Below are 21,530 nucleotides of genomic sequence, written 5' to 3'. Positions count from 1 at the left end.
ATCTATAGGTTTCTACCAACAGAATCTTCAGAACTACTACACTAATCCGTCCACTTCCTTATTAATTACTGGCCTTGTGAGCAAGGTTACAGTGTCTAGAGGCACTCGTCAAGGGTGTCTGCTCATTTAAACTTTAACTTAGTACTTGACCCTATATTGCGTATCTTTCAAAATTGGCAGTTTTTCTGCAACAGTTGGATTTGCAGTAAAGAGGGGAAAGTAGCCACCTTCATGGTGACATTCTGATGTAATATTTCAATCCTGAGGGCTCCCTGATGACTAAAATTGACTATTGGCATAATTGTTTTTTTGTGTGTGTGGACTTCAATAAATCTCTAGCCATACTCATCCATCCTAGACTGACACTACATCGCTTACATGGGCACTAAATCTATTCCGTACCTAGGCATACACTTGCCTAAAAAAAACAAAAAAAACTTACCTGTTATCACTAAAAAGATTAATCCTATTGACAGATTAATCAGGGTCATTTTTGCCTAGCCTCATGGGAAGATCAAATGTTCTTAAAATTATGATTTCCCAAGTTCTCATATCACCTAAGTATACACCCCTTATCCCACCAATGGGCAATCCTTGATATTATTCCACTGGGAAACAGGACATCAATATTGGCATTAGCAGCTAAAAAGTGTACTACATAATACAAAACTGTCTTTTGGCTATGTACATGTTTCAACATCAGTTATACCATATATCCATAGTACTATATGGAGGTTTTCTTACAGGAGTCTAATACACAAATGTTATTTAAAACATGGGAAAGCCTTTTGGTATAAAACGCATACATAAGAGAGAGATGTATAAGAAGACGGAGGGAATCTGGCCCTGGTTCAGAGCCGGATGCTCTGACAGAAAGCTCGTTCCGAATCAGGGCCGGCCTTTTTTTTTTACAGCGGCCTCCTGGCCGCTCGCATAGCTGTGGGTGACCACCCACATCTATAGCGAGCGGCCAGGAAGATGGTCGCGATGGTCTTGACAATCGGGCTTGCAACAAGACCCTTGTGGTAGGGTCTCGTTGCTGCAAGCCCCAGAGAGATTTCGGCTCTCACAGAGCCGAAATCTCTCCCATCTCTTCACATGGGAACACCTCCGTTTGGGCAGCCACTCCCCTGGCCCGCCCACCAAAGGGGGCGTGCTGTCACTCAACATCGACAGCACGCCCCCTTTGGTACGAGACCCGGAGCGACGGTTTGCCCGTCGCTATCCGGGTATCGCGCATGCGCACGACAGAGCCCGCTCCATCGTACGCATGCGCACTGGGCCACCATCGACCCGCTTGCGAGCGGGTCTGAATCAGGCCTTCTGTCTCTAGAGTTTCACACCAAAGAGCTTTTTCATGGGAGTGTTTAGTCACTGACTAATTATCTAAAATATGTCCCCATTGTACATTTAACCAAACATTAAAAGTTATTTATTATCTTCCTATATCTCCATCCTCAAAGTGACATTTCACTCACTTTTGAGCGTTATGTGTTTCTCAACTATGGATATTTGCCTATTTCACTGTTCCTGTAGTGTTGTACATTGTTATACATGCTTTGACAAAAAAAATAAAGAAAATATAAATACAGATTGTAAAATTGAGCACAATTAATTAGTAGTGCTGGAGAAAAAAAAAGGGGGCTTTACACTAAATTAGGCATGACTTAAATGCAATCCCCTTAACCCCTTCTCTGCTGAGAGTTTTCTCATCGTTGTGCTGAGGTGGTCTCTTGTCACACTCCAATATCAAAATCCCTGATTATCCACCCTTAATCCACCCTTCAAAAATAGTAAAAGCTGGATTCTATGTGTATTCTGCACATGAAATGAAAATACATTTTTCTTTAAATTTCACTGTCTTTATTTAAAATGTTTCCTATGTGTAGGAAGGATATGGTAGCCACACAATGCCTACTACTTTATAAACTTGACATACTACCGCAAGTGGTAAATGAAGGATCACTTTTATTTGTCACAAGATGAGGGTGATAAGGGTTTTAGATCCCCCATGTGCATGTGTTTTATTTTTTGGAAACTGGTTAAGCTATTAAATACTAAGGGGGCACATCATTTGAAAGAGGAGACTCCCCTTTTCAAATCAGGGGCTCCAAGTGTGTGAGGGCCCTTCACCTTTCTATGGGTAACACTTTCTGTGTTGCTTTGAGACAATAGCTGCTAATAGCAGCGTGCACGATTTAAAAAAATAAATAAAAAGGAAGAGGTACTTATAAATAAAGGATTTATGACTGATTTACTACACTATTACTGCAGGAGGGAAAAAAAATGAATGAATTTCATGAGAGCTCAAGACAAAGTGGCTTGTGGGTGACCAAACTCTATAGGAGTTTAACCACTTAACTGGCTAATATGGTTTCCAAAAATGTTGCCAAAATTGTTGGATTTTTTTTTATTATCAAACTAGCTATTGCCTATGGCTTCACCCACTATGAAATCGCTTCTGACATTTTTTTTTTTTGAGGTGATCTAGTTGTATTGCTTTGCATAGGGGCCCTGTCGCGGTAGTGGCCCACGTGACCAGCAGCGCAATACAGACTGGTGGCAGCAGCGCCTTTACTCACCACTCACACCAATGTCACTGTGTGCCCTGTGCACAGACTGCTATGTAGCCTATCCTATTCATCCACCACTCACACCAATGTCACTGTGTGCCCTGTGCACAGACTGCTATGTAGCCTATCCTATTCATCCACCACTCACACCAATGTCACTGTGTGCCCTGTGCACAGACTGCCATGTAGCCTATCCTATTCATCCACCACTCACACCAATGTCACTGTGTGCCCTGTGCACAGACTGCTATGTAGCCTATCCTATTCATCCACCACTCACACCCATGTCACTGTGTGCCCTGTGCACAGACTGCTATGTAGCCTATCCTATTCACCCACCACTCACACCAATGTCACTGTATGCCCTGTGCACAGACTGCTATGTAGCCTGTCCTATTCACCCTCCACTCACACCAATGTCACTGTGTGCCCTGTGCACAGACTGCTATGTAGCCTGTCCTATTCACACACCACTCACACCCATGTCACTGTGTTCCCTGTGCACAGACTGCTATGTAGCCTATCCTATTCACACACCACTCACACCAATGTCACTGTTTGCCCTGTGCACAGACTGCTATGTAGCCTATCTTAGTCAAGAGAACGCAGACCTAAAGCACCTCTACCCCCTCCAGCACCCCTTACCGGCCGCGTGCATAGTGCCACACCTATCTCTTGCAATAAATTTTGTTTCTGTTACTGCTCAGCTTTAACGCGATGGATCGAGATTAAAGAAAAGTGCAGGTTATTTCTATGAGTTTCCACTACAAAATGATGTTGTTTTAAAATGAAAATCTGTTCAGTCATTTCAGCACTAACTTAGAACAGACACAAATGTTCTTACAATATTAGTATAGATACACGTGTGGGGTGGGTGGGGGAGGGTTAGGTTTTGGCCTAACCTGGCAGCGTTAGGGTGCAGGAAGGGAGTGTTAGGGGGTGAAGGGTAAGTATACTTATCTTAGCATCGGGATGCCACTGTTGGTCTTTTGACAGTCAGCATCCCGACTGCCGGTCTTCCATACCCAACCGATTGTATGTACACCCCTCCAAATTCTGTACAGAATTAATTACACTTTGTTTTTCATGTTATTAAAGACATGCAGACAATGTCATTTTCCATGGACTCCGACAGCCCCTCCAATTTATCTTGTTTGACTTAACACATTACTTAATGATTTTGTAAATAAAGATGTATAAAAATAATAAAATGTATTTTACCAATGGATGATGGCTCTTAACACATTAACAGAATTTATTCAAACTATAAGAATTGTGTTGTAAATAGTTTTTTGTTTTTTTTCTTTAACATAGTAACATTCATCCATCACCTTATAAAAAAAAAAAAGGGCACACAGGACCCAAAACGTCACTGGTCATGGTCTTCCAATGCTGCAAGTGTTCATGTTTTCCTCTGTGATCAAATTAAAGTAACTAGCAAATAAAGGTGTTTTTTCTATATTTCATGCCTGATATTTGGGAACTTTTTAAGCAATTTGTTAGCTTGCTGTGGATCCATCCAGCCTGTGGGCTTATCTTCATTTTGGCCTAACCTTCGTGCAGCCTGCAAGAAAATAAAAAAAAATAAAAAAACATTAATTGTTAAGATTTAAAATATTTAAGACGCTTTATCTATCATTGATAGTACATTATACCATAGCAAACAGTGTAGAATACAAAAACAGATTACTCAGCTCCTCTCCAGTTAGCAGACTAGCACAACCAGCGATCCAATGTGATTTTTATTCATTTTAAACATATGGGAATATTTATGACAGTTGGTAATAAAACAAAGCAGGAAAAAGAAAACGTAGGTGCACACTCCAAGCACTAAAATACTGATAGTCAAATTTTGATAAACTCTACAATTAACATTGAGTATAAATTAGGTCCTTATACAACTACCATAAGTGAGTTTCTTATACACGTGCTAAGAACCTCACTTAAACTCTACAATTAACATGGAATATATCAAAATAATTTGACTATCAGTATTCTTAGAGTGCGTACTCCGCATGGTAGCACCTCTAATGTTTAAAATTAGGGTTTGCAGTCCAAGACCCCCTTATTCCTCTAAATTTGTGTTTCTAATGTAAACTTCAAATTTGAGACTCCTCCTGCTTGGTATTAGCACACCTCCCATGTGCCCATAGCTGTAGAGTGGGCACTATTATGGTAAGTCCTTGATACATTTATATAATACTAGCTGATGTACCTGATCTAGACCTTAGATATTTACTGTTTCCATCTCACCATTCCAGCAACACATTAATCCTTCACCTCTATAGTACTGCATCCCCTCCCTCACTGCTATAGTAAGACATTACCCTCCCTCACCTCTGTACTAACACATTCCACACCCTCACCTCTGTAACAACACATTATCCTTATTATCCTTGCTCTCCCGTGTTGTAACACATTCGACATTCCCCTCCCTCGCATGTGTAGAAATCCAATCCCTCACTCACACCTGTAGTGTTCTTGCTAGGCTGTTTCAGTGGGGCACCTTGCCCGATTTTAAAAAGGCAAAATTTGCCCTGCCCTTTTAGCGGCACCTAGCTAAAAAAGCCTGCCCTGAGCCTTCCCAACCACGGAAAGCAGTGTCCCGCTTGGGAAAAGTTGCAGTGACTGAAATATCACTGGTTTGAGTAATATGTATAAGAGCCTTTTGACTGAGGACACCAATGTAACATGAGTCACATTCGTATGCCACATGTCAAAATGGATTTTAAATACAGTTTGGTTAACATTCAGTTTTTTTGTTTGTCTCTCAAATATAAGTTTAGGGTCTTTTTAGTGTGTAGCAGGGGTACCCAAATGCGGTCCTCAAGGCTCCCCAACAGTTCTGGTTTTAAAGATATCCATGGTTGAGCACAGGTGGTTAAATCAAATTGACTGAGGTCAACCATGGATATCTCTAAAACCTGAACTGTTGGGGGGCCTTGAGGACCGCGTTTGTGAACCTCTTGTGTATAGTATAACAATCCTATTGTAAAAATTATTAGAGCAGGTTTAAATATTTAAGTGTCAGTTCCTATTTCCATTCTATTGTAACATGAGTCACGCGTATAAATAAAATGTAAATACAAAGAGTAAATTTTTTTCTGCTTCTAAGCATTAATTCTAACTACTATATTGTGGTCATATTTTTAAAATGAATTTCAACTTAATTTTTGTTTGTGGTGCATTTAAACTTCTAAAACTTAACATATGTAACGTGAGTCACATGGAATAACCCATATATATGTTGCTGTAATGTAACTGGACACGAGTAGCGTTGAACGACATTTATATTACTCTCTAATTACAAGCATATTATATCAGATTCAAAGTGCTTTCAAATTATTTTATAAAGTACTTTGCTGTAAATAAAAAAAAAGTTCAGAATGACCAGTTATTAGATCACTCAACAAACAAACAACCAACAATGGTAATGTTGTCAAATAAAGAGCATTGGATAGTAATATTAGAGCTGTTAAAACTTGTAGCATACTTAGGGCCGTTTTGAATTAGCAGCAAAGACGGACAATTTTTTTCCATCGGCGAAGACGGACGTTTTTGGCCAAAAAAAAAAAAGAAAAGCGGCGAAAACGACAAACAGGCGAAATTGGAGGAAAAAAAAACAACTGGAGAAAAGTGGTCTCCATCCCAGAACAGGGGGAAAAAAATGCAAAATCCTTATTTTTATCTAAAAATGTGGGGATTTCTTTCAGAACCCTTTGGACACCCCCTAAAGATAAATATAAAGATATTGTAAAATGCGTACTTTTGCATGGATGTTTTTCGCCAATTTTGGGTGGGAAAAAATTAAATAAAAAATAAATAAATAAAAATCTCTGAAAATTATATAAAGCTATTTTTTCCAGGAAATTACCATTCCACGTAAATTGGGGGTATGTTAAAATGGGTGCAAGTATATTTTCGTGTCGTAAAAACGCAATTTTAAAAATCGTCACCTGCTGCGATCGCGTGTGATGTTTAAAACACGACGCATCCATACTGCCACCCAAAAATTTCAGACCCAATATGTCCAAACCTTTTTTAACAAATTTTGTTTTTTGTTCACCCTAAATTTGTGCGGTTGTTTATTGCGAAAGTACGCAACTTACAGAAAAAATTTGGGTTAATCATTAGGGTGTCCAAAAGGTTCTGAAAGAAATCCCCACATTTTTAGCCAAAAATAGGATTTTGCTTTTTTTTTTCCTCCTGTCTGGGATGGAGAAAACTTTTCACCAGTTTTTTTTTACATTTTCACCTCTTCGCCGTTTTTATTTTCAAAAATGTCGCCTTTTTTTGTCGATAAACGTCCGTTATCGTCACTAATTGAATACGGCCCTTTATGTTTTAGAAATTCTAACATGCTTGTAAAATCCCTGTGTACATCACTAATATACAGTCAGGTGCATAAATATTGGGACATTGACAGAATTTTCATATTTTGGCCTCTATTCACCACCACAATGGCTTTGAAATGAAACAAACAAGATGTGCTTTAACTGCAGACTTTCAGATTTAATTTGAGGGTAATTACATCCAAATCAGGTGAACGGTGTAGGAATTACAACGGTTTCTGTATGTGCCTCCCACTTTTTAAGGGGCCAAAAGTAATGGGACAAACTAAACAATCCTAAATCTAACTTTCACTTTTTAATACATTGTTGCAAATCCTTTGCAGGCAATTACAGCCTGAAGTCTGGAACGCATAGAAAACACCAGACGGTGAGGTTTCATCGCTGGTGATGCTCTGCCAGGCCTCTACTGCAAATGTATTCAGTTCCTGCTTGTTCTTGGGGCATTTTCCCTTCAGTTTTGTCTTCATAAAGTGAAATGCATGCTCAATCGGATTCAGGTCAGGGGATTGACTTGGCCATTGCATAACATTCCACTTTTTAGCCTTAAAAAACTCTTTGGTTGCTTTTGCAGTATGCTTCGAGTCATTGTTCATTTGCACTGTGAAGCGCCGTCCAATGAGTTCTGAAGCATTTGACTGAATACGAGCATATAATAGTGCCCGAAACACTCCAGAATTCATTCTGCTGCTTTTGTCAGCAGTCACATAATCAATAAATACAAGGGAACCAGTTCCATTGGCAGCCATACATGTCCACGCCATGACACTACCACCACCATGCTTCACTGATGAGGTGGTATGTTTTGGATCATGAGCAGTTCCTTTCCTTCTCCATACTCTTCCCATCACTCTGGCACAAGTTGATCTTTGTCTCATCTGTCCATAGGATGTTGTTCCAGAACTGTAATGGCTTTTTTAGATGCTGTTTGGCAAACTCTAATTTGGTCTTCCTGTTTTTGAGGCTCACCAATGGTTTACATCTTGTGGTGAACCCTCTATATTCACTCTTGTGAAGTCTTCTCTTGATTGTTGACTTTGACACCTACCTCCTGGAGAGTGTTCTTGATTTGGCCAACTGTTGTGAAGGGGTTTTTCTTCACTAGGGAAATAATTCTAATGTCATCCACCACAGTTGTTTTCTGTGGTCTTCCGGGTCTTTTGGTGTTGCTGAGCTCTCCGATGCGTTCTTTCTTTTTAAGAATGTTCCAAACAGTTGATTTGGCCACACCTAATGTTTTTGCTATCTCTCCGATGGGTTTGTTTTGATTTTTCCGCCTAATGATGGCTTGCTTCACTGATAGTGACAGCTCTTTGCATCTCATATTGAGAGTCGACAGCAACTGATTCCAAATGCAAATGTCACACCTAGAATCAACTCCAGACCTTTTACCTGCTTAATTGATAATGAAATAACGAAGGAATAGCCCACACCTGTCCATGAAATAGCTTTTGAGTTGATAGTCCCATTACTTTTGGCCCCTTAAAAAGTGGGAGGCACATATAGAAACCATTGTAATTCCTACACCGTTCACTTGATTTGGATGCAATTACCCTCAACTTAAATCTGAAAGTCTGCAGTTAAAGCACATCTTGTTTGTTTCATTTCAAAGCCATTGTGGTGGTGAATAGAGGCCAAAATATGAAAATTCTGTCAATGTCCCAATATTTATGCACCTGACTGTATTTCCTTATTACAAAGCCATCAAGTGTGTCGCTGAATTCTGTTTTATGTATTGTCCCAACTTTTCCTGAGTAGGTAACAAGAAGGGCACCAGGATGCAATTGCAGGCTATCAGCAAAGAAGCGCCGGCAGTGTGAGAATATATATACATACATAAGTATAGTTCTATATATCTCAATAGATTCAGTATAGTGCAAAAAATGTTAAAGTGTACCTTTAAAAACTGCATTAAATAGATATACAGTATGAACCTTTTGGTAACCTAGCGGTTCACACCATTGAAATCAATGGCAGGAACCGCTCATTGGCTGAGAGAGACGGAGGTGAGCCGCCGCCTCTCTCAGCCACTGAGCGGTCTCTCTCAGCCAATGAACGCTCAGCCCATACATTTCTATGGGAAATGCCACAGCTGAGTCCTCATTCCCGAGGTACTGTCCTTAGAGGACGGTACTATATCAGTGTCTTGGGTAATGGAGGTTTGTTTATTTTTCTGAAGAACTGGTTACCTACATGGACCGAGTATGGATATTTTTTTTACCAGGTGTTGTTGATGCTACTGGACAACTGTACGTGAATGGCTATAGGGATTATGGGCGAGTCTGCATGTATGTTTTAATAAAATTATACTGTCACGGAGTGTGTGTCTTGTGTTTTCTTTAAATATTTATTTTGCAGGTGAATGCTTTGGCCGAGGGACCCGGTGAAAGGGTATCCCAGTTGTGGTATTACACCCCCGCTAGAAAGAGTCTGGTGCTGGTTATGGAAAATATAGTGGATAATATAGTGGACCCCTACTAAAATTTGTCCCCTGTATTTCCACAACCAGGACTGGCTCACTGAGCCCGGTGCTGGTTAATGAAAATACAGGGGACCCCTATGTAATTTTTCCCCAACCTGGACCGGATCAACAGAGCCTGGTACTGGTTCTAAAAATACAGGGGAATCCTATGCATTTTTCCCCTGTATTTTAAGAACCAGGATAGGCTCAAAAGAGCTCGGGGCTGGTTATGCTTGTGGAAGTAGAGGGTGACGTCTTTTTTTTTTGTTAACTATTTACTTGCTTTTACAAAGACCAAAGCCTTCACGGATCACACTGACCTGTGAAGGTTTCTATCTAACACGCACCTGCTCAGACTAGACCAGCGATTTTCAACCGCTGTGCCGCGGCACACTAGTGTGCCGCGAGCGGTTCCCAAGTGTGCCGCCGGGAGATGCTCCCCACAGCTGTATCTATTTCCCTAACTTTGTGCCGGGGCAGCGCTGAGCTCTTCCACGTGGCTCAGCCACTGCCTGGGCCATACCAATGGAGACGCGGCGGCGTGACATCATAGGTCACGCACGCCGCGTCGCTGTCCCGCCTGCACAGTACTTCACACTGCTGATGAGCAGTGAATGTGACTGCTGCAAGCCTGCACCAACCGGTGCTGAGGAATTGAAGGATCTGCCCAGTAACGCTACCGAGGGACAGGGAGCTCCGGGTATGGGGTCTATATGTATTATGTTGCTAATATGTTTTTTTATGTGGGGGCAATGTGTATTATGTTGCTGTCTGTGGGGGCCAGTGTAAATGTGTTTTTTTTATTTGGGGGCAATGTGTATTATTTTGCTGTCTGTGGGGGCTAGTGTAAATGTGTTTTTTTATGTGGGGGCAATTTATATCATTTTGCCTTCTGGATAGTGTGATGTTTTTTGTTTTTTTTTCATTTGTGGGCCAGTTTGTTTTATTTTGCCTTCTGGAGGTACCAATGTAATTGTATTTTTATGTGGGGACCAGGTGTATTATTTTCCCTTCTGTGGGGACCAGTATGATTGTTTTTTTTTTAAATGGGGGCCAATGTGTTTTATTTTTGTTTTATGTGGAATCCAATGTGCTTTGTTGGTTTCCGTGGAGGCCAATAAATGTGCTTTAATTTCCCCCCGTGGGGACCAATGTGCGTGTTTTTCTTCATAGGGGACAGATGGTGTGCCTTGGTACGTTAAAAAATGTGTTCGGTGTGCCGCGAGTTCAAAAAGGTTGAAAATCTCTGGACTAGACTCACTAGCCTGAGGCAGGTCTATTTTTTTCTGTGTTTTGCTGCACACATTTTGTGCGTCTTTACAACTCGGAACCTATTACATTGGGCAAGTATGTTCACAATGGCAAAATATCGGGATGCGTGTTTTGCCATTGCGAGTTGTGGGAATGCCACAAACATGTTGATTAGCATGTTCTCGCATTCTATTACATCAGGGGTGTCAAACTCGTGGCCATCCAGCTGCGGTGGGACTATATCTCAGCAGGCCCTGACAGTTTTTGCATGCCCTAATAGCAAAACTGTGGCAGTGCGTGCTGGGATGTGTAGTGCCACTGCAGCTGGATGGCCACGAGTTTGACACCACTGTATTACATTGTCCGAGTTCTAAAAATGTGAGAGTATACTGCTAATTTGGCACTATATGTACAACGTGTACAGATGTGTCCTCATACATCTAGCCTCAATATGCCATGCAGCGCAACTTGTCTTCACCCAAAAAGCCCTTTTTAGTTTAGTGTAGGGCATATGGTAGATGTTGAAACTACAGATGAGTGGTTCGGTTGTACTCTGTTATGTTGGGATCTCAAAAACGGCATCATATTGGCTTACGGCTTTCACATATTTTGGATAGCCAATAAGATAAATCCAAACTAATCCATATTTGCGTTAATTTGGCTAAAAGAGTAGAGTCAAAACCGAACCGCTCATCTCTAATTGAAACCATCAGCAACATCAAAAGTTTCCAGGTCAGCCTTCACTCTTATGTTTTAAATAGTGTTTTACCCACAATTCATACCACCTTTCGAAAACGTCTTGCTTCGATTTTCTTCTTTCCTCCACGTCCAAGAAGGTTCTTCACAGTTCCACGAGTAGCAAACTTCTTAATAACATTGTGCAATTTTGATAAAAGGGATGCCAACATTAAAGTTATCCTTCATTGGTTATTTCAAGTGAACACTGACAATTTATCACAGGTGACTAATTTCTGATTTATCGCCACCAGAGTAATCTAGCGCTCTTTTTTCCCAAATTGATTTGAATTGCACAAAAGGGTGCCAATGATTGTGTCATGACTATCTTTCAATTGTTAGTTTTTCCTTCCATTGCTTTCTCAAATTATTGTTTTATCCTTAGGCCGGGTACACTTTAGGCGACATATTGGATACAATGTCATTTTCAAACAAACTGGAACGATTTGCCAGAAAACCTCTGTTGGGCTTATACAGCCGCTTACCGACCATGTTTAGTCCATATTGAGGAGTGATTCGGCTGCATCCTGTTACTATATCCAGGATACCGTGCTGCACTTTGTACCTTTGCCGCATTCTAAAGGCATCAAGCTTATAAGGAGTGGGACTGCAGACGGACCTTACCATTCATTCTCACTGTGGATCACGCCAACCCACTTCGTATGCTCCTGTCCCGTGACAAGCTTCACATAAGGACAGAGAAGCTAATCAGATGAGGATTTTTGGGAGCTGCATGACAGACTGCTCCTTTATTTGTTTGTGGTACATGTTGGGGCCCGACCCAAGCCCCTGCTCCAGGAGATACGGCTACATTTATTATTGGCCAACCGTCTATTCAGGAGTCTGATATAGGTACTGTAAGAGCTTTTCTTTCAATAATCACAGCTTCTGCTTTTTAAAAATATGTGGCCAACCCAGCTATAGGAACTTTGTTACTAAGGGGTCTATTTACTAAGCAGTGTTCGGAGAAGTGAAAGTGAAGCGTAAAAAGTGATAAGGTACCAGCCAATCAGCTCCAAACTGTCATTTTTCAAACACAGCCTGTGAGATGGCAGTTAGGAGCTGATTGGCTGGCATCTTATCACTTTTCCTAACACTGCTTAGTAAATAGACCCCATAGTCACAATTTTTATAGCTTGGCTTCTATTTATGGCTCTATAGAATATATTTGCCATATTAATGCTATTTTAGTATATTCCAATTTGTTATATTGCTGCAACTGCTTGTCTGTGTTTTCTTTTTTATACTTACTCATTTTTATGTACTGTGATGATCTAGATTGTATGTATTCAATTGTATGAGATGTTAAAACCTTTTTGTGGGTTGACAGTGACCTGATATATTTTCTCTAGGGGGTACACCAGAGCAATTGTTCTGGTTTAATATATTATTTGTAAGGTTGGCAAAACCTGTTTATTTGCTGCAGGTGTACATCTTTATCCCCTCTGCCTTACAGGTGTTTGGTATAAATTCTCACTTTCATACGTGTCGTTTTCAAACAAATTGGAACATATTGTTCACATAGCAGTGTGTACACTCAATCCTGCATTCACCTGCATCGTCAGCAGGGTCGATCAATTTGTTTGAAAACGACATGGGCCGACCAGGCTAATGACGGCATGCAGGAGAATGAGGTAACGAAGGGTATATCACGCAGTCATACACAGATTTGTGCAGTTTGTACAGTTGTCCAATATATCCTTCCATCGAGCGTTGGGTCGGCTAGGATACATGTCGTTCTGAAGTGTACCCGGCCTTAGTTGTTCTGTGCCAAACATGACTATCTATAGGCCAAAGCCGTTTTACTACAAGCTGATTGGTTGCTATGTGTCATTTCTACACTTTGTCAAAGGTTTTATGCATCTCCCCCCAAGTGTTTATTAAGATCAAACTAAATATTCCAGTTGTGCACATCTGGCTTTGAATGATCATGAGATTACAGTCTCTAAATATTCTGCTTATATCAACATCTAATTTAAATAAGTGCTTATTGCAGTATGTAACTAGATACAGGAGGAGAGAGTTTCTTAACTTATGTGGAGCGTGCTAGTGGTGTTTGAATAGGACTGTCAAAAAATATATAAAATGAAGTAAAGAAAATATACCTGTGCTTGGGCAACGCAATCATTGAAAATCTTGATCTCTTTAGAACAAATTGTATCACTGAATGTATTCTCTTTCCAACATGCCATTAAAACTGACATTTCAGTTACGCAGGTTGCCTCTAGGAGCAAAAAAAAAAAAAAAAAGTCACATTAAAACCTTCATGAACTTCTTTGGTCCAACGTAAATGTGCAACTAAACAGGCTTTGCAATAATCATTCACACACGTGAGAATTCTGTAGGAATTGTTTTCTATGTGCAGAACATAAGCCAGGGGGACCGGATCTGTACCAGGAAGCAGTATGTGCCCAGCACTTTGCCAGTAAGGCGCATATCAGACCCAGTCTCCTGGCATTCTATGTGCAGAACATAAGCCAGGGGGACCGGATCTGTACCAGGAAGCAGTGTGCCCAGCACTTTGCCAGTAAGGCTCCTATCAGACGCAGTCTCCTGGTATTAGACCTTTTAGAGCAAGGTTAAATGACTGAGCAATTACTCACCATTACATCTGATTGTCAAATACTTGTGCATTGAGTAATTATAATGAAATTATTTGGGGTATTCTCTTAGTTCTGTATTTATAACAAAGTATAAGGATGAAGACTTTTTTTTCCTTTAAAGGATTTTAAAATATCTGAATGTAGGTTGCCAGATATGTACACTCCCCGTTGCTGTATGTGAGAAGAGGATCAAGCTTATATATAACTAACACACACACACACTGAAACAGACAGTGCGGGCACACACAACATACATGCACAGCCCAAACAGGGCCGCTGTACGTCTCATACCAACCTCCCAGCCTGTGGCTTCGGTTGGTCACTCTGTCAGCGAGGACCAGAGGCCGGTTCGGCTTCAGGACGGGTTTCCCGTACCGCCGGCTGAGCAGTTTGGCCACCTTGCTGTGCACAGTAGGTCCCTGAGACGCCATGACAGCCAAGGGCACCGCAAAGGACTGTGGGAGGGGACGCTGCCGGGTAAGCGTCAGTGACGAATGACCCGCCCTCCTCAGACTCCTTACGTTGCTGGGTGATTGTGTTATGAATGATCTCCCACTCGTGCAAGGAAGGAGGGGCCGGGGGCTGCTGCGCTGGATACATGGGGTTTGTGGTGCTGTGAGCACCCCGCCCTCACTACCTATAGCTGAGCAGTTACAGGTCTCTGAGGGAAAAAATGGCATCTAATTTTTAATTGCAGGCTGTTAATAGTGATGAACATTGATAGAACGCAGTGGTGGGGGTGAAATTGTGATGTAATGGTGCATACACGGTCAGATAAAAGGAAGATATAAACGATAACAATATCGTTTGATCGTTTATTTCGTCCTTTTTTTATCCCCTCCAACGACCATCGCTGCTCAGGCACGGATGCGTGCAGGTCAACCTGGTCGATATCGACCTGTTTACTATAGGGATCCGCGATCGTTGATCGTATATGTGAGATTTGTCAGGGAATTCTATACAAGTAAGTATGCTGCTGTAATTAGGTATTAATAATAATACGTTAATAACAATGAAAAATAAAGCAGTGTTTTGTCCAGAAAACCTAAGGTAGTACAGCACAGATCACTGGCCTTAAGATGGCCACACATCAGACCAACTTTCCTCCAACCATCCAACTGACCAACCGTCCAACTTGTCTGTGCAGCTAAGGGGCCTATCCATTACACGACTTTTTGAACGATCTTTTGGTCGCATTCTTCACAAAGTCGTGTAATGGATAGTCGGCAAGGACAAGCGATGCGCGTGCATGCTGGGTCCTTGCCGACCCCGACTATCTGCCGAACATGCTGGTCAACCTGACGTCGCTCGCCAGGTTCCACATGTTCCCGGATAGGGAGGTCGGTCTCCTGCATTGAATGACGTTCAGTGAACACCGTTCAGTGCGGGCACCGCACCCGGCGACCTGAAGTACTGACTGCTAGACGTTCAGTTTTTCAGGTTGCGTAAAGGATAGGCCTCTTAAAACGCTACATCTAACCAACTTTTCATCCAAACTGCCAACTTTTTTTTTAGCAGAACGGCTAACTTCTGTCCAACTTGTGATGTCACAGAAGTAGGCGGGCAGTGTCTGCCTACTTCTGCATGTTTTGAAAAAATTTTAAATAAATCTTTGTCAAAACAAATTGAACTTCAGCATGTGTAGTTATTTTTTACTTTTAAACTGAGGGCCCTGTTAACCCCTTAACTGGCTAATATTTGCTCCCCAAATTGTAATTTTTTGTTTGTTATATTTAAATAGTTGCTAGTTGGGCCTAATTCAGTAAAATATTACAAACAAATACATTTACATTTGATTTATATACAGTGTTCTCCCCAGAAAACTTTTCCAGCCGGGTGGCATCAAGAAGTAGCCAGGTGGGGACCTTCGCAATAATAAAATGTTTTAAATCCTGACCTTAAAATTATTTTAACACTCCCTGGCCCAGGGGCGTATCTGTAATGGGTGCGGGGCACACGGGCCCCTGGTTCCAGGGGGGCCCCGCACCGCACACTTTGCACCCATAGTATACTTACCTCTCCGGAGTCCCACATCGGTGCGGGGGCTCGGCACTGGAAAATGGCCACCGCGGCCATTCCGTCGTGTACGCATGCGCAGTACCGGGAAAATGGCTGCCGTGGCCATTTTCCCGGTGATTTGCGCATGTGCTATAGACTCCGGGCACACTCTAGTGCCCAGAGTGCGGCACTGGCCGAGCACAGCTCAGTGCGCTGCCGGCCACCGGAGGGAGAGGAGGGGGCCCGTGTCGGGGAATTGGTATGAAATACCGCCAGCGGTTCGATTCCCGGCAGCGCCTGGCCGACCGAAGCAGAGTTCCCGGCAGTGGAAGCACGACAGCGCTGGAAATCCCGATCGTCGATAGGTAAGTATTGACTAACACTCCTTAGGGATGCCTAACCCTAAAGTCCCCCCCAAGTGCCTAACCCTAATCCCACCTCTAAGTGCCTAACCCCCCCTTCTCTGCTGCCTAAACCTAAGTCCCCCGAGGGGGTGCCTAACCCTAACTCCCCCCCGGGGGTGCCTAACCCTCCCTCCCCCTAGCCTAACCCTCCCGGGGCGGTGCCTAACCCTAAGTCCCCCCCGGGTGCCCTAAACCTAACCCTCCCCCCCGTGGCTGTCCGCTCGCGGCGCCTGGCATCCCTTCGATCGGGATGCCGGGCGCCGGTCTCCCAGCGTTGGGGAAATGTCAGGCGTCTACATCTAGACACCCGGCATTTCACCTTCGCCGGGATATGACAGTTGGGCAGCCGGCTTCCCGATTGTATACCCGTGTCGGAGATTACACACGGGCCCCCTCCTCTGTAGAAAAGCCCCTGCCCTGGCCCCTATATGCCGCAATGCAAAATGATGGGCACATTCGCCCTGCGGCACAAACAATCGTTCTCGGCCACTTTAGACTAATTGCATTCCCCCTCAAATAGTTATTTTAGTAGAGTATTTAAACTATTTGATTGTCCTAATGAAAAAAATATTTCTTTAGAATCACAGCGCACAATAAGTCATAAGCAGCAGATTGAACTAAAACAATACATCACCAAATCAAAAACATATAATTAAAATATTCAGTATATAATCATGCGCCAGACTTAACTCCAAACATGAGAGAAAAAAAAAAACTTTTAGAGATGTCAGACCAAACTGTTTGGTCTCACCCACAAATTTGTGAGAGATGTGATGTATTTACTCCGATAAATTCCAATATCAGGGAAAAAAAGGGGAAAGAGACAAACAATATTGTATCAGTTTCCAAGAGGTATTGCAAAGATAACACCTCAGTGTTAAAAGTTCGAAATGGAGTGTTCCAGACAGAAGCTTCTTTCCATAGTAAAAGAACCCGGGTGCACTTGGACTCCTTGGAGTTGGAAAATGTACACCCTCTTGGGTAAATTTACTAAGATGGAAGTTCTATTAAGAAGTGATTTTGCACATAGCAACCAATCAGATTCCAAGTATTATCTTCTAGATGGTGCTAGATAAATGAGAAGTAGAATCTGATTGGTTGCTATGGGCAACATCACTTCTTAAATAGAACTCCTATCTTAGTAAATTTACCCGAGTGTGAAATGTAAATATACAGGTGCTCACTTGTATGCTTACATATATATGGTTGTCAGCATATAAAGGTTTCCCCCACATGTGATATAGCGATCACCATATAAGGAGAAAGAAACAGACTGATGGTGTAGATTGAAAATACACATTTATTAAAAATAAAATGAGAAAGTAAAAAGGTAACATCTATCCATACCAGATGGTATATGGTCACATATGCGTTCCAAGCAAAAAATTAAGCTCGGGTGTTCAATACTGGGACATCATACAGGACTGGGCAGGATAAATAATGCACCTTTTTGAGACACTGTTTATAATCACTCTACGCGTTTTGACGCACTCCAGGCGTCTTTTTCAAGTAGAGTGACCTGAGTATGCAGGTCCAGATACATGTGCAATGAAGCGATGTGACCATATACCATCTGGTATGGATATATTTTACCTTTGAGCACCTGTATACATTACACACAGAGGGCCTGATTCAGAGCCGCTCGTAAGCGGACGCTCGTTCGCTCCGAGCGATGTTCGCACATCTGCGCATGCATATGGGTCGTAATGTGCATGCACCAACCAGTCATTGGGGTCGGAAATCGAGCGCTCGCAAAATAGCGAGTGCCTGCTAATTTGAGTGACAGGATGAGGCGTTTGTGGGTGGTAACAGGGGAAGGTGCTTGAAAACGGGGAGTGGTGATCCGAACGCAGGCGTGCCAAAAGGTCAAAACGGGCGTTTTAAGGGTGTGCATAATTAACAAAGCAGCGTCATCGACCACGCCACTTGGTTGTTTCTTAGCCTGAACTGTTCGCATGATTGCGGTAGGAAAATCCTACCACAAGCACTGCGAGCAGTTCAGACGCCTTTCGATGTACTCGATTAATCAAATAAATAGCGGAGATGATGTAGGATGCGAGCGGCCTGAGGGCGTCTTTACAAAATTGCGAGCGCATGTTTCGTTCGCTCGCTCAGACATAGAGGCGTCAGCAGACCGCAAAGAGCGAGTGCTCAATTTAAATAGCCGGCCCCTTTTTCTGAACGAGCGAGCGCAAATAGCGTCCGGCTCTGAATCAGGCCCAGAGGGTGTATATTTTCCAACTCCAAGTGCACCCGGGCTCTTTTACTATGGAAAGAAGCTTCTGACTGGAACACTCCATTTTGAACTTTTAACACTGAGGTGTTATCTTTGCAATACCTCTTGGAAACTGATACAATATTGTTTGTCTCTTTCCCCTTTTTTTCCCTATGATATTAGAATGTATCAGAGTAAATACATCACATCTCTCGCAAATTTGTGGGTGAGACCAAACAGTTTGGTCTGAGATCTCTAAAAGTTGTTTTCTTTTTCTCTCTCATGCTTGGATTTAAGTCTGGCGCATGATTATTTACTGAACATTTTTATGATATGTATTTGATTGTCCTTCCTGTTAATGAACCCAGGGGCGCCGAGAAGAGGGGGGAGTGGGTACAAATTACCCGGGCTTGCTGCAGGGGCCCGGGTCCAGTTCCGCTTCCCCCTCCTCTTTCATCAAAGCAGCCGAGCACACGCTGCACTGGGAGCTGCACTGGGCTGCACTGGGAGACTGCTCGCGGCTGCTATGAAGCAGCCACAGCAGTCTCCTATGCCTGTGGGGAGAGTGATCAAGCTGATCGTGCCCCCCACTGGTTATGCGCCGGGCTGAGGGGGCTCAGAGTGCCCCCCCTCGCCACTGGGAGCCGAGCTGGGCTGCACTGGGAGACTGCTTGCGGCTGCTATGAAGCAGCCACAGCAGTCTCCTATGCCTGTGGGGAGAGTGATCAAGCTGATCGCGCCCCCCACTGGTTATGCGCCGGGCTGAGGGGGCTCAGAGTGCCCCCCCTTGCCAGCGCGCACGCTGCAAAACTTGTTTTCCCTCGAAGGGGGCATGGCCACGCCTCCTGCTAATAGGCCACACCCCTTTACCAGGGCCCGCCACGGCTCTCGACGGGCCTGAATAAACCAATGCAACTCCTACCCCAATGCGCCGCGTACCGTCGTTCAGAACCCTCACTAACGTGTCTTTATTGCCGGAGGACAAAGATGCCAGACAGACTGAGATGTGACATTGGTGCAGCTCGGCGTCACATCCGGCATCCGTGTCTGTGGCAACAAGGACATGCTGAGGGTGACTTGATTCAGAGATGGACGGTAATGCAAACGCAACTGGATACTCTCACGGATCGCAGTTGCTAAAATTTGCTAATACCTACCAAAGCATACCCCAGGATAGTTACACCCACTGCTGCCTTCTCATATCCATTCGACAACATGCAACTGCGTAAACATCGGTACCATCGATGCCCATCAGGCAGTCACATAGCATGTAAGTCAAGTCTGACCAGCCGCAAACACTGCAGCGCTCCTGACACGCAGAGAATCTTATGTTGCACATGAGAGTGCAATGGCTAATTTATGCACGCCTCAAAACAGCGATTAAATGGTCAGACACGCCTGCATTTTTCTAACCACCCTCTCGTTTCCACCCCCAAATGCTGACTACTTGTCACTCACTTTGTGCGTAGCGCCCTCTGTGCATGCGTGAAAGTGATACAATCGCTGCGCATGCGCAGTGCTGCATTCACAAATGCGCATTAGCAAAGAATCGCTGAATTTGCATAAAAATCGCCATTGCATCCATCTCTGAATTAGGCCCTATAGTCGCACAGGGTAACAGGAGAGAGAGTGTCATGTGTGCCCAGGTGACGTTTGGCGGTGTGAGGTACTATATGACCAACATGGTGACAGTGAACAGAGTGACAGGTACTATATGGACACAGGGTGACAGGACAGAGGGTGACAGGTAGATGTATTCTATAGGTTATGGCAGGTGTGTCCTATAGTGCAGCCACCTATGTATGATCTGTAGGGCTGTGAGAGTGCACCTGCCTCAGAGACTCGGGTATCTGATGAACGTATATATATGTATATATATATATATTCTGTATATATATATATATATATATATATATATATATATAAACAGACATACATATATATACCAAGTAGTGCGGGAGCTGCGGCAGGATGCCATTCTGCTGGTCCTACAGACAGGCATCATCCCCGTTCCAGTCCATCTCCCAAGGTTGCTGAAGGCAGGCTGCTGTGAGGGGGGCAGGAAGACAGAAAGAGGATGGAAAGCTCCCCAGTCTTCTGCTTCCACTATCGGAGGTGCTGCCCCAGGGAGCGTTGAGGGGCGAAGAAGTGCTGGTAGGAGGGGGGTGGGTGGGGGTGCAGTGCCGCTTGTACTGTGGGGTTTGGGGTGGGTTCGGTGCCGCTTGTACTGCTAGGGGAGGGGGTAGTGCCGTGCTGCCTGTGTACTAGGAAGGGGAGGATCGGGTGGTTCAGGTGCCATCTGTGTACTGGGGAGAGGGTGGGTCGGGTGGTGCAGGTGCCATCTGCGTACTGGGCATACTTGCCTACTTTTGAAAAAGCATTTCAGGGAGACTGTGAAAACAACACCTATGAGGGCGGCGGTAAAGTGGGCGTGTACTGCTACATCTGGGAGGCGTCATAAAATCGATTCACATCCAAATGTAAATGAGCCCCAAAGCAGTTAGTAAGATCTATTTGTTGATGAAAACACACTGATACTTATCAGAAGATGCATGCAGCCATAGGGATCATTGTACCTTATACCCAATGCAGGGAAATGATACTAATGATCCCATTTGAATGTATATATCTCTGTTTCTACTTCAGGGTCCTTAGGGATCCACAGGGATACCTTGGGGTATAGGCTTCGTCCATGGGCACCACACAGTTAAATCTGTTATCCCACGATGCACCGTGCCCCCTCCTATACCCCGCCCCCAGGCCAAGGCACCTCAGTTTCAGTAGGTGCATGGCCAGAGCTGGGTTACCGTACAGGGGGGCTGTGTTTCACAGCCCCTGAAGATCTTCAAGAGCAGTAGCATGGACAGTCCATCGGACATCCATGCTACCGCTGCGGCACCCCCGCCGGTGCCAACCACCGGTAGCGATCCGGGGAACTCGG

The 21,530-nt window shown here is 43.6% G+C and overlaps 1 protein-coding gene across 1 annotated transcript; it reads right to left on the bottom strand.

Annotated features, from left to right (window-relative positions):
• Positions 1-3,685: 3,685 nt before the first annotated feature.
• On the bottom strand, positions 3,686-14,474 carry CHCHD1 (coiled-coil-helix-coiled-coil-helix domain containing 1). Its single transcript, XM_088473476.1, has 3 exons — positions 14,268-14,474; positions 13,475-13,593; positions 3,686-4,137 (listed from the first exon to the last, which is right to left on the bottom strand). The coding sequence occupies exons 1-3, from the start codon at positions 14,401-14,403 to the stop codon at positions 4,030-4,032; spliced, it is 363 nt and encodes a 120-aa protein (XP_088329602.1). The 5' UTR covers positions 14,404-14,474; the 3' UTR covers positions 3,686-4,029.
• Positions 14,475-21,530: the final 7,056 nt, after the last annotated feature.

Source organism: Taudactylus pleione, unplaced genomic scaffold (assembly GCF_031769625.1).
Source record: "Taudactylus pleione unplaced genomic scaffold, aTauple2 ptg000016l, whole genome shotgun sequence".
Lineage (NCBI taxonomy): Eukaryota > Metazoa > Chordata > Amphibia > Anura > Myobatrachidae > Taudactylus > Taudactylus pleione.
Note: the sequence above shows the minus strand (reverse complement) of the source record. Positions and strands in the feature narration are given on the sequence as shown.

What these genes read in the sequence shown, in the direction of transcription:
- CHCHD1 (XM_088473476.1), bottom strand. Translation starts at nt 14,403, where the DNA reads ATGGCGTCTCAGGGACCTACTGTGCACAGCAAGGTGGCCAAACTGCTC. An exon ending in CCGAAGCCACAGGCTGGGAG is followed by an intron (nt 13,594 to 14,267) that starts GTTGGTATGAGA and finishes TTTTGCTCCTAG; the next exon opens with AGGCAACCTGCGTAACTGAA. An exon ending in ATTGCGTTGCCCAAGCACAG is followed by an intron (nt 4,138 to 13,474) that starts GTATATTTTCTT and finishes ATTTTCTTGCAG; the next exon opens with GCTGCACGAAGGTTAGGCCA.